Source organism: Poecile atricapillus, chromosome 1 (genome assembly GCF_030490865.1).
Source record: "Poecile atricapillus isolate bPoeAtr1 chromosome 1, bPoeAtr1.hap1, whole genome shotgun sequence".
NCBI lineage: Eukaryota > Metazoa > Chordata > Aves > Passeriformes > Paridae > Poecile > Poecile atricapillus.
Genome location: NC_081249.1, coordinates 15,858,912 through 15,876,481, shown reverse-complemented (window position 1 = coordinate 15,876,481; position 17,570 = coordinate 15,858,912). Strand labels below are relative to the sequence as shown.

Genomic DNA, 17,570 nt, shown 5'->3' with positions numbered 1-17,570 from the left:
TATTTTTAGTTTTTATTTTCAATTCTTATAAAGAGTCTATTTACACCTATGCATTTATAGCACATAGACATACTTACTGATCTGTTTCAGATACTGTGTTGCATGGAAGTGTAATGCTAACTTTGCATGGCTGGAAACCTGTGGAATTTCTTTTGTTAAGACTTACTAAAGATCAGGATTTCCTACAAACAAGAGCATGCTTACATAATTCCAGTTCAGAATAAATATTAAAACAGGTCTGTGTTTGGACACACACAAATACATACTGTTCTATTATGGCACACAAAAGAAGGTGATTTCTCAGCAGCTGCCTCATGGCTAAACCTGGGTAATTGCTTTGAAAAAGATGATAAGAGGCTAATTACTGTCCTGCAAGTGTTAGGAGGCTTGTGGGGCTCCTCTGAACCTTAAGAAGGCCCAATCAGCTAAAATTCGATTATGAGTCACCTAATAACCTTAAGCAGAGTCACAAATCTCCCTCTGATCCTCTTCAGGTTGATAGGTTGGCTGATGACCTGATTTAGACACGTTAAAATCTGACAATCCTTGCAAGCATCCCACTGCAATATTAAAACCTGTGAGCAGAATTAAAGCTTGTACTGTTTTGAGCAATTCTTTTGAGTGTTTTAGTTGCAAATGCAACAGGGGATGCTTAAGAATTCTCAATCCTGAATTGCTTTAATTAATCCCTAAAAAGCTCCTAAAATTGGACATGGATTATCCATCTTTATTATAGACAGTGAAACAAAAGTTCCAAAGAAGAATGACTTTCCACAAGTCATCTGCTAAAGAAACTGTAGGTCTGGGATTTATTCAACTCCTTATTAGAAACATGAGGGTTTTTCCTCTTCAACTTTATCTATCAAATATATTTTAGATGGACTTTTTTGCTTTGAGAAGATGATTCTATATTTAAAATAATACATTTTTAATAGTGTATGCAAAATTGGCAATAATAGTATATGCAAATTACTGTGAACAAGGTAAATGCTTTTTTATATAATGTTAACCGTTGTATTAGCGCAGTATTTATTAGCATATGCTTCTGTACTACAGCTTGAACAAAAACTTATAGATGCTGTTTTGATAGATTGTGTAATGTGATGCTGCATTAATGTTCCAGCTGGTGTCTGGTCAATTTTTAATCCAGTGCAGGTATTTCTAGTGATATTCATAATACTAATAAATTTATGTTCTAGATCTGTATATAGTTGTGTATTTTCAAAACAACAGTATGTCTGTTTGAAAAATACACATCTGATTTTGATGTTTTAATTTTTAGTGCGTTATCTCTTACTTACATTAAAAATCAAAAATACTTTTTTTCCAAGATGGACAATACTTTTTTTAAGGTGTAAAGTGAAGATGAAGTGTAAACTACAGTATTTCATTTCTTTAGTAGCAGTATTCCAACCTCTTAATCTCTTTCCTGTTTTTAAATATCAATCACACTTAGAGCTCCGTACAAATAGAAATGTTCTCAAATCTAATAACGATTTACCCAAGTTCTGATGATGGTCTCATTTTACAACCAGTAATATTGTGCAAGGACCACAAAAGTCAGCTTTTTTTTCAATCACAGACAGGATGAAAGCGTGTCTTTGCTCTCTTGTTACTGTAAGAGGCAGATAGGAAGCAGAGAAGTGGGAGCTGGGATTTTTGGCAGAGCTCTACATACATTGTTTGCTGTTTCTCTGTTCAGTTCCATCTCCACGTCCAGAGAGTACCTACATAGAAAACAATGTGTCAAACAGAGCCTCGGTGTTACCAGCAGACAGCACCACAGTGACAAACCACCCCAAGAGACAAACCACCTTTGATACCTGGTGAGTTGTAATTTGCACACGCCTGTAGACAATGGCAGGAAAAAACCATGGTTTGAACAGGAGGGAAAAAACCTCATGATTTTCTCGAGATTTGCAATTGTTCATGTGCTTAGTTGCTTCCTCCAGCTGTACTGGCATAGCATGGCATGTTTTCTGTCCCCTTTTGAGCAGCAAGAAATCCTTCATTGCACCCATAACATGAATGCATTAAAGTTTATATACTTTTTTCCAGTTCTTCACAATTTTTTTCCTGCTATTAGTCTTTAGTTAAAGATAGTACAAAGTGCTTGTGTGTGTAGTATGTATAGAAATTTGTGGATTCCAGAAGCATGAATTATTAGACAAGTGGAGAAAATATCAAAATGCATGTTTCCATATATAAAGTAATACTATGTTAATGAAAAATATTTTCACCCTACAATGGGGACCGCTGCTCTCTTTGTTTACACGCAGAAGGAAACGAATACATTCTATGGGAAAATGGACTAAGCAACATCTTAATGGTGTATATTGATTTTAAAAGATTAAAAGCATCACATGGCTCCATTATATAACATAGAGCATCTTAATTATGCTACTAAAATGACAGCATATACATAGCTTTGCAGGACTTAGCTTAATTTTGTTTCTCTGAGAGCTGTTTGGCTCTACAATACTCTTAATCTTATACTTTGTTAAATCACAATAAAGTGTATTGAATAAAAATAAGCAGATGGAGCTTCACAGGATTGGTGGGAGGAATAGACTGCATACATTTGCGTGGTTCAACTATGCTTTGTACCACTCTCTGAAACACTTCTTTCTGAAAGAGCCATAAAGTCATGCTATCTAAACTGTTTTTCAGTGGTTTGTTGATTTAATGTATTTTCACACAAATAACCAGTGAATTATGTGCTTTAAAGAGAAAGGGGGGTGGTGGGTGGTGGACAGTTGGTATTTCAGATTCCTGTGTCAGTAATAGAAGATGTTTACTCAAGAACCCTTCTCACCTGCTCTGATTCACTAGTCTGCTTCCTGTCCTTCAGTAGCTCCACCTACGTCCATTTTCTGGAAGTTAGCTGAGGAAACCGGTCATTTTTGTTAAAAGGTGGTACTTTTGTTGTGACTTATGTGGCTAAAGAAGGTATTTATTCCTACTGTTGAACCCTTTTACCATTTTACATTGTGCTTCATATCTGGATCTTTCTATCTTGCACAAAACATAAGACAACTGGAATCTTGTTTTGCTTTATATATCATTCAGCAATATATTGTCTTGACTGCAAAGAAACATGTAATGTTATTTTAACACTGAACTGAAAAAAATAGCGTATGTTATTAGAGCTGGTTGGGAATTTTTTTATGAATTGTTTTTATTTATAATGCCAAATTACTGAAATCAAAGGAACTGGCTGATACCCATTAACCTTTTATTGTGAAGATTCTTCAGCTCCAGGATGCAGTTGCCAGTCAAAACCAGAGATACTCTCAAAATAACAAATATTTTGGAGGCAGCATTATTTTGTAGAATGCGAGGAACTTGAGTGCAGGGTCTTTGTTATTTAAACCAGAGGCTTGAACCAAGATCTTAGATCTAACAAGTGAATGCCCTAAACCAGAAGTTAGAGGTTATTCTGGAGGACATTGTCTGGTTCCCTCAATACATTCTCTTGAAGCTGTTTCATCTTGTTAAAACAGTGAAAGGACCACAGAGGTGCTGAGTATGGCCTTGTGAAAAAGGCTCTTCATTAACTTTGAGACAGTCAGATTTAAGTCCTTGCTCCAAATTACTCCAATATTTTCACAAAGTGGAACAGCTCCTTTGAGAGAAGAACCCATAGAAGAATAAGCATTTCTTGTTATGAAATGGAAGAAATAGCAGTACCTGAAACACCCAAGTTACTGCTATTTTGGCATATGCTTATCTTTCTCTTTTCTTTTCCTATTCCCTATTTTCCCAAAATGTTTCCTGCCCAGCTCTACATGCTAACTCTGTTCAAGTTGTCCTGGCAATGGTCTAATGTTGTTGCGAAATTGTTCTGTGCCATAAATGCAGCTTAATCAGATTCCTGAGTGGTGAAGAGTCTGTGTTCCTCTACTTAATTTTCTGTATAGAAATTGTGTAAATGCTTATGAAAATGTTGAAAGCTCTAATGCAATATGATTCTGCTTACATCAATTTTATGATGAAGTAAATATTTGATGTTTGACTGACATACCTAACTGGTACATGACAATTCATCTTGAATTATGAGTGACATGTATTCCACCTGGACTTGCCACTACTGTAAAATATTGCTTCTCATACTATTGCTCTGTGTTGCCTTTCTTCTGTCAAAGATTCTGTGAATGTTTGCTAGACTGAATTGTCACAGATGTTCCCTTGTCTTTGTGTGCATTTTTTCGCTCTGTCCCCCTGTCCTGCCTTTTAAAATAAAGATGTTATAAACTTGACTTTTGTCATCAGATTTTACTCTTAAATTACTAGATCATTTCTGAACTTCAAACAACTTGATTTGAAAAAAGGCAATTTTTTTTTATCCTTCTAGAAAATCTTTTCTTTTCTAGAGTTTAATTTCCTGTAAATGACCTTGAACTTGCTCAATTTTTTTCTCATTGATAAAAGAACAGATGTTTTATTCTCTTTTGCTCATACAAGTTTTGTTCTGAGCTGGGCACAATCAGTAGGTATAGGCAAGATACTTAATTGTATTCTGCCAGTGTGCCAGAACATTGGCCTGAGTTATCTTTACCACTGTCATAGTTCTAAATACCTCTTTAGAATCAATTGCAACATGCAGTAGTGTATCTTACATCATATTGGAAGTGTTTGCATTGACTGCTTACAAGATATTTGGGGGCTTCTGGAAAGCATTTTTGTTTAGACCTTTTATGTCCATACAAATATACTATGACAAGCAGCTTGTCATGTCTTCTCTAGCATACATCATACATTTCTGCAAAAATAATAAAAAAGAGGAACTATACATCTAATATTACTATTTTTATATGTATATAGTATATATAAACACACACAAAATCTCTGTCATTCAAGAAAAGGACAAAAATGAAATCTCACTCTTAAAAGAGTAAAAGGCTTAAAACTGTATCCACAATTAAGTTTCAAGGTTCCAGAACAATACAGTATTTTGTAAACAGGACATGACTGACTTTTATATTGCTGTGTCAGTATCAGTGTAACATAATAGTCACACTATTCCTGAAAGTAAAAGGTTGCTAGGATCTGAGCAAGTTAGTTCAGAGCATATTTGGCCGTGTGTGCATCATGACTGTTGCAACATTATAAATACTTTCCAATTCTTTAATGGAATTTGTAAAAAAAATATCAGGAAATTGCAAATTCTGAATGGTATTCTGTATATGAGACAATAGATCTGGGGTTTATTCCAATTAATAAATCCTCCTTTTCCACATCGAAAGTAAAAAATTGCAGCTCCAAACAGAGTTCAGATTTGATCTTTTGATTTTTAAGCTTTCAATGCCAGACTTCTAGACCATGAAGTTTTACTGTGGGCTTCAGTTTATAGGATTGAGATTCTTATTTTGAACTATCTATTTAAACTGTTTCATTGGTTTCTGACATTTTCTTGCCTTTGCTGAATGGTAACTGTGTAACTACCCCTTAAGGGTCTTTGAGTAAAACTAAAAGCGAACTTGGAGAATTGGTGTTTGACATTTATCTTCCAAAGAAAAGTTCAGCTATTTCAGTAACTCCTTCATTAGACAAAAACCTTACTCATGTAATTGTGATTGGATCAGTAAAGGGAATAGTACATGAGGGTTTCCAAGCCAGGCTGCCTGATGAGATTAGGATTGCTGAAAAATAACTAAAACAAGCATGAGGAATTGCCTCCCAAAAAGAGCTGTCTGCAATACGAATCTCTCTATGGCAGCATGAATGCAACACATTTCCTATTTTTTCTTTTCAGTTAATGTGAAAGCACATCAGCTTGCTTGCCACATGCATGTTTGCTGTTACACCTCATTGCACCTGCATGAAGCTGGATACCTTTCCTACTAGAGGCAATAAATAAGAGTGACAATCACAGAATTTCTGTTTGTACTTATGCCTTTTCCAAGTGTTTCAGACCAGAATAAACAATGTGTTCTACATTACACATCCTAAGCACGCAAAAGCTACACAAAGATAAAATAACAAAGCACAGCACATCTTGCTTTTGGTTTCTGCTTGAGAATGAGCTCTCTGAGTGGGGGCTCTTCTCTGGGGCTACTCTTATTTGCTGCTAAAACAAACAGCACATAAAGATTCTGGTGGAACTGTTTGCTTTCATGAGCTGAAGCTTTATGCAAAATACCAAGATATTTGCAGTATGTTGTAAGAGTTTTGTGTTGTGTGATTCTACCATACAGATTTTTTTGATAATCCTAATTTTCTCCTGTACTGTCCATTATCTGAAAATCATCTTTTGGGATGCCTAAAATATCCCAATGTTTCATCATCGATCAAAATGTTCTGCTCTATTTTTACTCAGTACAAAATCCTGGTGTTGAAGCTTCCTGCTATAATGCTATATATGTTCACTCTCTTCACATAATGAGCATGTGTTTTGAAGCAGTTGCTTTTCAAGGTCAGTGCTTTTTCAGACAACTGTACTGCAATATGAGTCATAGGAGTTAATGACATGAACCATTCAGTATAAAACCACTGGCTTTTGGGTAAGCAGCAATTGAAAATGAGCAGTTCTCAGCCCCTTATTTTCCAATTCTCTCTGGTCACTGTAGCCATAAAGAGGAAATCATGGTGCAGAATTTCATTTCTCTCCTCTCTGCTCAACTGCTGTGGAGAGCAGTTTTCTCATCCAGGTTCACTGAGCCAAAGAAAAGAATCACGCTTGAGTGAATCTCTGTCTAAGAGTATTGCAAAAATTGTTCCAAGCTTCACTCTAAAGATTACCTTCACCTTTTAGAATATAGCATCTCCATTTTGGAATAGACTTAGTAATAGAAAAACCATAGCAAAACATTGAAAAATTTTAAAGGATAGTGTAAAGTAACCTCCTGGGGGTCTCGCTGATGATGTGACACTGGTTCCTCAGTGGACAACAATCATTGGGTTGCTAGTTTGCACTGGGGCTGTGGTTTGGGATATGCTTGCAGATGTGAATGCACAGGAGCTCCTTTGGGGAAATGCTCAGAAGATTCTTAGCCCCATTTAAATGACTTTCTGAGTACAAGGAGGATACTTGGGGTGTATGCTTTCCTCCAACTTTTCTAACAAATCAATTAAAAATCATTTAGTGAATAATTCAGCAGGTGTTCTGTCTGTGTTAAGTTAGACTCCTGAGTTCACTGAATCTAAAGCTATGAGCAGTCTTTACTCTTTGGCTTTCTCCTTGGTGCTTTAAGTGACTTGTATAAGAATGCCTTATTACCTGTCACACTACTTACAGTAGTACCAAATACAGGGACATGACAGCAACAGGAATCTTTAGCAATCCAGTATGTTTAAAATATGTGTTATAAATATAGTAATTACATTAGACTAGAGTTTTTTCCCTGTAGTAGTGTTTCAATGTCCACATTAAATATGTGTTGTCATGCACCTGCATGTATTTTCTGCGTCTAGATATAAGTTCCCAAAAATCCAAATTAGGAAAATTTCTGCCATACTTCCTGCCTATGAATCTTTTTGCTAAGACCATTCTCTTAATGAACAGTTGCTCTTTATTACAGGATTTAAACACTGCATGCATTTATACTTAGAGCCTTATACTTAGGTAACATTTCAAGCTTGAGGTGGTTTTGTGTAGAAAAAAAGAGGAACTAATACCACTTACCAGAGTGAAGATGGTTTTATCAATACAGAGGATGACTCCAGTGATTTCTACCCCAATTATGTTTTTCACATTTATTTGGGAAAAACAAGTCAGCCTGGCATGTAGTAGCAGCTGAATCACCAGCTGATAGCATAGCATTTAAAGCCAGAATTAGAAGCCAGTGACAACTATATTAGACAGTTAAATGTTGCTACATTACAGTCGCTCCAAGAAAAGCTGCTCCTGTTTGTCATACAGAGCCCTTAAAACAGTGGCTTTGCTTTAGGTTTTCCACCAAGACAGTGGAATAATTTATTTTTTGTTTTCCTGCAATTCAAGTGTGAAAAGGGACTATTAAATGACCCAGTATGACTTTCTATATGTTAGTTGCTATTAAATGTTGTCCATCCTCTGGAATCCAGGCCCAGAGGCAGGCCTGTTGGCTGTGTTTCTCCCAGATGAGTATTAGGGCCTGATTTGAAATGTCAAAGATGGGAAATCTACTTCGCTAAGCAGCTTGTTCTGATAGTTAATGATGTTATTGTGAAAATCAGTGCCTCATTTCTAATATGACTTCTTAGGCTTCATCATCCACCTCCTTGTTCTTGTTACGTCTTTGCCTGTTAGTTTAAAGATTTTTCTAGTATTCTGTAACTTCTTTCTGGATAAGTAGTTGTGTATCATGATCAAGGAAATCAAATATTTGGGCTGGTTTGGCTGTGTTTTTAAACACACTAAGGAGGTTGAAATCTCTGAAACTATTTCTTTGAGGCTTTCCTGCACCATTTTCAATTTTCAAGCTATTTTAAAGGGCACTAGAACTGCATTTAGTTATGTCTCACCACTGTCCTTGTAAACCATCTTTTTATCCCATATAAGAACTTTACATACCTGCTTTACTGTGTATATTGAAAGTAACATGTTATTTATCAGCTGTAGTTGCTTCAGATGGAAAAGCTAAGAGTTAAAAAGCAGCAATTCAGTCTTCAGGCAAGTCACCTGTTCACTTTTGGGTCACCTCCTTTTGCCAGCACTGTCTCACTCACACATAACAAACTAACTGAAGGTTTTAAGTTGAAATGGACAACAGTAGATTCCCAGCTTCCCCGATGATAAATTTGGAACCATGTCAGCAAGGGTCAGGAAGTGCAATTGAAAGTGGTTCTCTCTGGCCAACTTTGCAACTCCTGGTTCTCCGGCAAGCAGTGGATAAACTGGACCTGTGCTTTTATAGCTCATCACCATTTGTATGTTTTCTCAGATATGCTTTTCATTTCTCTTAAAGACCTTGTGTGTGATATTTTGGTTTGAGGATTAAATTCTGGCTTAAAAGAACACATGCATGCTTTCCTTTTCCCTAAATAACAATTCATTGGTTTAAACTAATCATTCTACCCTTTAACTAATGTAAACTAAACATTTTACATTTTACTGTGTACCTCCTATCCCTTGTAATAAGTCTATCTGGTATTGGTGTAGTAACCCTGGAACCAATGAATGCTAAGACATTAAGTATCGTTTTACTTTAATCAATAATTTGCATTCTTTGGCATCAGATCTCAGTATTACACAAAATTTACAAAGTAATACCAAAATAAAATTTCTCTTACAATACCTTATTTCATATTTAGGAAGAGTCCTGAAAACCTTAACAGTCATTCAGAACAGCTCAAGGAGAAAGAAAAGCAAGGTTTTTTCAGGGCAATAAAAAAGAAAAAGAAGAAATCTCAAAATGTAAGTATGCAGCATTTCTAATAGAAGAATTATTTTATTCATTTTGAATTATACCATTTTTATGTGCTAGATTAGTACAGTACATTTGTATTATTTATGATTATGTGTGTGTATACAATTGTTCTTTTATTTTCTCTCTTCCCTAAATGAAAGTCAAATTCTACTCCTGTTCAGGGTTGATTTTTCTTCCTTTTCAAATATTTCTTCACTTACTAGTTCTGTGCGCCTTTGTTTGCATTCAGACCCTTTAAAATCCAGTTTTGATGCAAGTATTAAGATGATATTGCAACAGATTCTTTTTCTGGATATGGTGATACCATTCCAAGAATAGTAAATTCATTGTTGTGTGTCCCCAGAGCTTGAATAGTTTCAGGCACTCATATAGAGAAAATGAGGTTGTTACAAATGAGAATTCTTTCCAGTCTTTTTCATGGAAGTGTCTTGGTAACAGCCTGTGTCTTCTTGCTGCATTCCATGACTGGAATACGGATGCTGTATCTCAACCATTTTTGTTTTATGTTTTGTTGAGGGAATGGATTGTGGCTTTTGTTATTCAGTATAAGTCTTTGGTGTCTCTCACGTTTTTACATTTTCATATAGTTTTTGTCAGGGAAAAAGGACTTTCTTTTATCAGAAAGTAGTGGTGTACTAACATTTCACAGAGTTTTATAATAAAGATGTTCCCTAAGAATGGAAGCAACCTAAACATAATCTCATTCTTAAGTGACAGCTCTGGAAACAGTAAAACATTTAAAACTGTAATGTTCCTGTAAGTGTAAATGCAGTTATAGTTTTGAGGATTCTCGGAATTGAGTAAATCGTGCTTACTCCTGGAAAAGGAGAGTGACTTAACGAAAATACTTACTGTCAAGGAGCGAGGTGATACAGCTCTGAGTGTTGGGCTTACCTATTGAAAATTGGGAGAGAGGAATGATTTTTTTTTTATTATTATTTTTTTGCATTGTGTGGAACATATGCATATGTATATTAACTAGAACTCAGAAATGTACCTCACCTTCCTGCTGGATGAGATTTACAGCAATGGCATCTACCTCTCCTTCTGAACTTGTTCACCCTCATACCTCTGTGCAGCTCAAATATGATTATTTGTATTAAACAACTGAATGAAATGTTTAGAGTATAGCTCTGGGACTTTTGATACCAAGATGACCATGTAAGGATAACACACCTAAGGCTATTTGTTCCATTGATGCATTTTCAAGGCAAGAAGTACTGCTGTGCTATACTCTGGTTCAAGCCATTCAGACATGGTAGCAGACAACACTCCAAATATCTCAGCTGATAGATGGTGTATTAATTACCTCTACATTAAACTGTGTGAAAGAAATACATACTGGATTGTGTTGCCTCTCAAAATCTGGCATTTTACAAAACACCTGAGTCAAAAGCTCCTTGATCTGTAGCTACCAAAACCATCACCGATTACAAACTAAGGCAGATGTATATATAATCCTTACTCCTGTTTCTTCTTACTCTTAAGAAGAGAGGTAGAGAGGAACAGAGAGAGAGAAGGCAAAAAACTTAGAGCTGGTATCTCACAGAAAGATGAATAAATTAGTGAAATAATATAGTGATACAACTCTTTCATCCTCAGCTGGAAACTTGCTGAGATCAACTTGAGTTTGGTATCAAACCAGAGCCAGAAAACCTTCATTCATTTCTATTTACAGCTGATTACCAGGACAGTATCTAAGCATAGACATAGCAACACTGGTGTGTGTACAAGTGTCTGGCTCAGACACTGCTTTGTTCTTCATCTGTTAGTTGAAGACATCTACCTAACAAACATTGGGGCAGCCTTTAGGATCTTCCAGCACAAAATAAAATTACTGCCTTCAATTCAGCACAAGATTTGGCATTAGTAGTAAAAGCTGTTCACATCACTGTAATATTAGCTCTTTAGCTGCACATACAATGTTTTCTATTAATTCTTATTAAAAGTATTTATAGAAAACTTGTGACTACCCAAGTTTTTTTTCTGAGACCTACAATTTATGAAGAGTCCTAGAAGCATGAAAATCCAGTTATTTACTCAAACACAGACTTTCAGCAAGAAATAACAACCTAGACCTGAGGACTGTCACAGAGCTAGAAAGCACATAATAGCTAGCTATGATTTCCTTCTGATATCCTTTGGCAAGTCTCATTCTGCTGGTGATCGTCATCACAGGAGTTGTAAAAGATACCTGAAATTGCATTGAAGACATCTTAGTAATGTCATTCTCAAAATATCTAATAGCCCAGAATTGATCCCAGTTCCTGACGCTTCTTCCTGCAGGTTGTTCCCATGAAGCATTCTCCCTGGAGTTCTCCAGGTGCAGTGCCTCGTGGGATAGCAATCATTACTGCCTGTTACGGGAATTCTTTGCAATATTGTTTTTGCAGAGCTGTTCTTATCCATTCTTCTTTTCATCATTTGAAGTGTTTTAGTAATTTAGAAAAAGGTGTTGAGGATTGTTAGAATCACAGTTTTATGTCATCTGTCACCAAAAATTTGGTACCTATGAGGGGTGTGAACAGTATCAGTAGGTACTATCTTCAGAGGAGCCTGAGTTTTGCAGACTTTGGCACTTATTTCAAGCTATGAGTATGAAGAAATTATCTGCTTTGGAAAAAACAGTTGCAGGTGAGCATTTCTCTTAGCAATGCTTTCATTTCTTTTTAATTTACTGAATTTGAAACAGGAAATTCTTCTGACCATTAAGTTCTTAAACATCAGCTATGCTAATTATTGATTTTCATTAACTTGGATGGAATCTAGATGCTGAGAAAGCTGTTTGAAAGCTCTTGCTTTTTGGTGGTACACTTGTCATTGTATTTAGTCCTATAATAATTCTATTGCATAATAAAGATTTCTTCTGATAGACAGGAAAATGCAAGGCACAGTGTATGTGTCCTATGGTTGTTTGCAATAGACTCATTTATAATTTTAGTACTTTCTAGTTCTGATTGTTCTTCATGAAGCCACTGGTAAGCTCTTTGGTTGTGGTCCAGAAATTAAAATAAAACAGCCAGTGTACTTGCATCTATATGTGAAGTTGCTAATGGTATATTTATGTTAGAACTGAAATAATTCATCTCGGAGCCTTTGCTCTTTTGCAAGTTAAAAATAGAATGCTTTTTTTTCCCTGGAGTAACTATCAACTGCTCATTCTGAAACCAATTCCTAGTATTGTTAGTGTATCTTTATTTTCTTTATATAAAAAGATGAAATATTATATTGCTTTATGTCATTATCAGAAATAAAAATTATTGCCAGGGTTACAGGATTTAATTCAACGCTCAGTAAATTCAACAACTAATAATTATTTCCAAAAGCCTTTGAAGCAAACACATTCTGTATTCCTAATGAACATGCATTGAAGAATAGGTGTGCTGATATTTTTTTACATGCATTTCCATGCATTGAGTTCCTTGAATTTGTTCCATAGGTTTTTTTCAATCATTATTGTATTTTCCAAAAGAAAATTATAGGCTTGATAACATGTATTGTCGAATTACAAAAAAAAAAAGTTAACATAGTAAGGGGCAGATAGATCTCTTGAATTGAAATACTGTGCATTTAGTTTTTGTGTCTTATATTGCAGACAGACTCAACCAACGGCGAGAATCCAAGCATCAAGAAATCCCTCTTTCCTCTTTTTAATTCAAAGAATAATTTAAAGCATAGTTCTTCTTTGAAAAAACTTCCTGTAGTCACTCTACCAATGGTATTAATTTTTAAGTACAGTAACACTGTAAAATGCTCCAGTAAATTTGTTTTACTGACTACAGCAGCATGTGGTTTATTTTCATGGTATCACTTCTTCATGCCAGTTAAGTATCTTGGGCCAGTTCAATAAATTTAAGTAAAATTGGCAGTTTTGTTGAAACAGATTGTGCCAACTAAATTTTTTTTTTACTATTTGATATAGTGAAAATATAATATACACAGTTTCAGAGAGAACAAGCCTTGAAAGGAAGACTAGGGAAGGGAAATAGTTGTGAAACTGTGTATGTTTAAAATTAAACCGTGTCAGTATGTTTCATTCAGGAAAAAAATTAACCTGGTTTGGTTTATAACTATATTGTAAATACATAATTTTAAACAAACTACTCCTTTATATATAAATTTAAATAAATCAAATACTAACAATGGATTATGTGGAAAGAACTTTAGCTCATGTGTCTGTTGTATTTTTGTTTGTCCTGATTGTTCATGATAAAAGACAGCTTGCATTAAAAATAGATTATATTTTTACTGTCCTCTTTTTACTTAGAATTCTTGAAATGAGATAAAAAGCTACATGTAAGTTTTAAATTATCTTTCTGCCACAAAGTTTCAGCTGTTTCTTAATTTTTGCTTTAGTTTGGGATATTTGTGGAGGAGAAGAAATGTGGGCATAGAGAAAGCTCTTGGATTTGTGATGTCAGTCAAGACATCAGTTTAGAGGGATTTTGGTCTGCTTCACTCCGGAGCAAATTTATAGAACTGATCCATGGTCTTAACTGCAGTATGGAATGCTTTTTAAATGAAGATGAGGCTCAACAATATTTTGTTTTTAATTTTATTTTTGAGGCCTTGTTTAACTGCTCTTTCTTACAGCAAATAACACTAACAGCATGTGAATGCTTTAAGGGCTAAGGGTAGAGAAAATCTGCATGATGTCCACAGCCACTTGCTCTTACTATGGGGAGAATTATTGAGAGGTCACTGCAATTCTTCTGCAGTAATGGGCTTCACTTGTGTTCTGTAATTAACTGTGGGAAATTATTTACAGCTATTCTTAAGAAAATATTAGGAGACCAGTGTTTAATATTTTGTTGCAGATGCCTAACACTGAAGGTCAGGATCTCTTGGCATTACAGAAAGCCATTCATTCTTCCAATCACCAGAGCAGCAGGCAGAAGGATTGGCATCCTGAGAAGATGACAGAAATCCAGCCTCATGTAAGTGGCATTATCAGTTTCCTATGTATTAATATCACTGATGTATCTTGACAGATTTTTCTCTGGTGAATAGAAGAATTGCATTTGACATTGTTTCTCAGCTTCCTAATTCCTTGCTCACTAGATGTAAAAAATCATGTCCTGCATAGTTTTTTTTAAAATGTGGACATGAATGACAAGGAAAAGAGAGACTGAATATCCTTTGTCAGTCTTTGAGCCCTTCAAAGTATTGGTGATGTTTTTGTATTATAGGCAAGGAGTGTTTCAGTGCACGTCTATGGTAGCGATGCAGTTCTGTACAAAAGCCCTCAAGTCAGCTCTGTAAGGAGTGGTGAATCCTGAGAGTCGGCTGCTGCTCAGCAGAGTTTGATACTTGATGTGGACACCAAAGCATCGAGACCATGTTACAGTGTGGCTGGCACAGACTGCAGTTTCAGCAGGCTACATTTTCAAAGCATTGCACTGCACTAGTGCAACTTCATTTTCTGCAGTGCTAAAACCAGCTCAGTGGGCAGTGTTTGGGAGGGAGTGTCAGTGCCATGCTCCACTGTTGTCACATTGGAAACTGGAAAAGAGGGTTTGTTGCAGCTGCAGTGTTTGAAGAAACAAGTTGCTCTGTGAGCTGTGGAATTTAATGAGACTGCTTTTGTACCAGACTCTTGATACCCATTTTCAGTAACCCTGAATCACCACTGACCTTTAACTTGCTCACCAGTGAAAGAAGCTGCAGGAGATCAGAGCTGCCTGTCACCCAGCTGCCAGCAAACAAAATATGTAACTTCTGAGTTCTCTGCCAGACCTTGTTTCAGTGCAGATGGTTACTCAAGACTCACTCTAACCCCTAATTTATGTTCACAGCATTTTTAAGAAGTTATATTTCTGAAATCTGTTCCTCATAAAATGTGGCTGAGGTTCGTAAGTTAATAGCAGAAGTGACAGATGGACAGCTAATGCAATTTTCTATGCCTGCATTTTCAAAGGAAACGAGGATAAAATAATTGATGGGACACATTTTTTTCTGAGGGAGAAAAGGTTCCATCTTTTCAGGTAGCTAATAGATTGGACTGTGATGAGAAGACACTTTCTCAGGTGTGTAGTCATAGCTTGGGATGAAATATATCAAAAAAATATGAACTAAAAGCGAAGAAGTCCTGTAAAGTTCAAGATGTTCAGTTTAGGATAGGGCAGCTTTTTTATGGGAGATCTGATATGATGGAACTTTCCTGTGTGTCTTTCAGAGCCAGCCGTTAAAATCTCTTCGGAAGCTCTTACACCTCTCCTCAAACCACCCTGTCGCTGCTGAGCCCCGCTTCCAGCCCTTACCGAGCCAGCCAGCCAAAGCTTCTTTTCCTGAAGTGCGAATTCATCCCATGAGTCAAAGCTCCAGCAGCAGCAGCAGCAACGTGCGGCCGGAGCCCCAGCCGAAGAGCCGGCCAACGCTGCAGATCCCGAGCCAGCTGGAGCCCACCTGGCACGTGTCCCCGGTGAACAGGAGCGTGAGCGATGGGCCCCCCTACTCCGACCAGCTGCCTTCCAAGAGCGGACAGAACGGGCACACCTACAGCCGAACAAACCGGTCGCGAATGCCAAATCTGAATGATCTCAAAGAGACAGCCTTGTAATTGCACTGCAGCAAATAGACCAGTGTGGGTGGAGATCAGCATAGGGGAGCGGTGGTGGTTCTGGTGATGGTAAGACTGCATTTTCAGCTTTATAAAGGTGTGCAATATGTACGTGTGGAGCTATGCTGTTCGGCACCACGAGAGAGTCAGGGATTATACAGGAGCAAAAGTGAAACTATGAATTACCAGTCATCAGAAATGTCACTGGATGCCAGGCAGAGTGTGCCAGTCAGGGAGAAAAATGCATTGTCATTTTCTCTCATTTACATTCCAGCTTAGTGCACATCTCTGTCTGAAAGCTGGGAGACTTCTGGTATGTATTGGCACTTATAAGGGTGAAAACATTGTCTAGGCCTATGCCCTTACTACATTTTTTGCTGCCTAGTTAAAACAGTGGGGTTTATGTGATAAAAGTGTATCCCTGTTAAGGGTTTAAAGTTAAATTGTATGTCTTAAATTTGTTTTTTAAACTTCCATATTTGATAGGATTTGTAATATTTATTTATGATGACCTAATATCGTACTGTTATAATCATATCTTTTATGTTATAATGTAAAGTTATTTTGAGCTGTTTGAAACATTGTGAAGCAGTGCAACAGCTACAGTAGTTTCTATAAAAAACTAACAGTAACATTTATATATTGCATCAGGAGTATTTTATTCTATATATAAATATATATATAAATGGAAAATAACTGTCTGTTTTTTAAATATACTCATTTAAAAGAAAAGTATTGTTATGACACTATCTGCCATATTTTTTATACATTTGTGATATAAAGTGCAGTATTATACTTCTAATAAAAGGAAGTTGAATGTGGATATAAATGTGACTGTAACAGTATGAGTCTTGCTTGGCTACGAGAGCCCAGTATTACAGGCATTACTGGTAACAAACAAAAGACAGCATTTTATTCCAAGCTTTATTATGGGCTATTTTGTTGGAAGTATTGGCTAAATGTAAGAGACTGCAGAACTGTACAGTAATCTAAATGTGGTATGTTCTCCCCTGTGTCCATAGCTTTCCTAGTAATATTAATGGGATTTCTGCATCTGCATCAAGAGCACAGAGCCCCAGTACCAAATTTTTGTTTCTTCTAAAGAGATGAAGTGCCCCATGACTACAAGCGAAAGCAGGTGCTCTTCCACTTAATAGCAGGGGTGAAAACCAAAGAAACACAGCATGAATTGCAAGTGAAATGCAAAGCTTCAACACTTAAGCATAGCATGGCACTGCAGATCATGGTATAAGCTTTTATGCATATGTGTATTTTACATCTCTAGCAATCTATGAACTAATAAGATAAACACTGTATTAGAATTTAAACTACTCTTGCACTTTTTATTATATTTCAGGATGTATTTAAAGTTACAAATCTGATATTTGGATATTGAGGGAGAAGGTTGCCATGCAACTTGATTTCTCCTTAGGTCTTATTATCCAAATATTCCCATACCCAGTTCAGCTACCAGTCTCAGCAAAATACTAGATCTTGGGTTCCAGTCTCCTGTAGAACATAGTTAAAACTGCCTTTACCTTGGTGAATGTCAAGTGTAGCAAATACACACCCTGATTCCTCTGTTGCTACCAGTAAAGTAAATCAAAGGTGAGCCAGTAGGAGTCAAAATAGTTATGCCAGTCTAAACTTCGTGCAATAAG

General features: G+C 36.3%; 1 protein-coding gene across 4 annotated transcripts in view; it reads left to right on the top strand.

Annotated features, from left to right (window-relative positions):
- CDKL5 (cyclin dependent kinase like 5) overlaps positions 1–16,744 on the top strand; it is a 123,800-nt gene extending 107,056 nt beyond the window's left edge. For 3 of the 4 annotated variants that reach the window (XM_058860559.1, XM_058860568.1, XM_058860578.1), the window contains exons 14-18: positions 1,703–1,826; positions 9,235–9,337; positions 12,946–13,068; positions 14,168–14,287; positions 15,526–16,744. In XM_058860559.1, coding sequence (XP_058716542.1) covers positions 1,703–1,826; positions 9,235–9,337; positions 12,946–13,068; positions 14,168–14,287; positions 15,526–15,909 — 854 coding nt within the window. In that variant the 3' untranslated portion in view covers positions 15,910–16,744. The remainder of the gene's footprint in view (positions 1–1,702; positions 1,827–9,234; positions 9,338–12,945; positions 13,069–14,167; positions 14,288–15,525) is intronic. The other variant, XM_058860587.1, reaches the window with a different exon arrangement.
- The last annotated feature ends 826 nt before the right edge of the window (positions 16,745–17,570 follow it).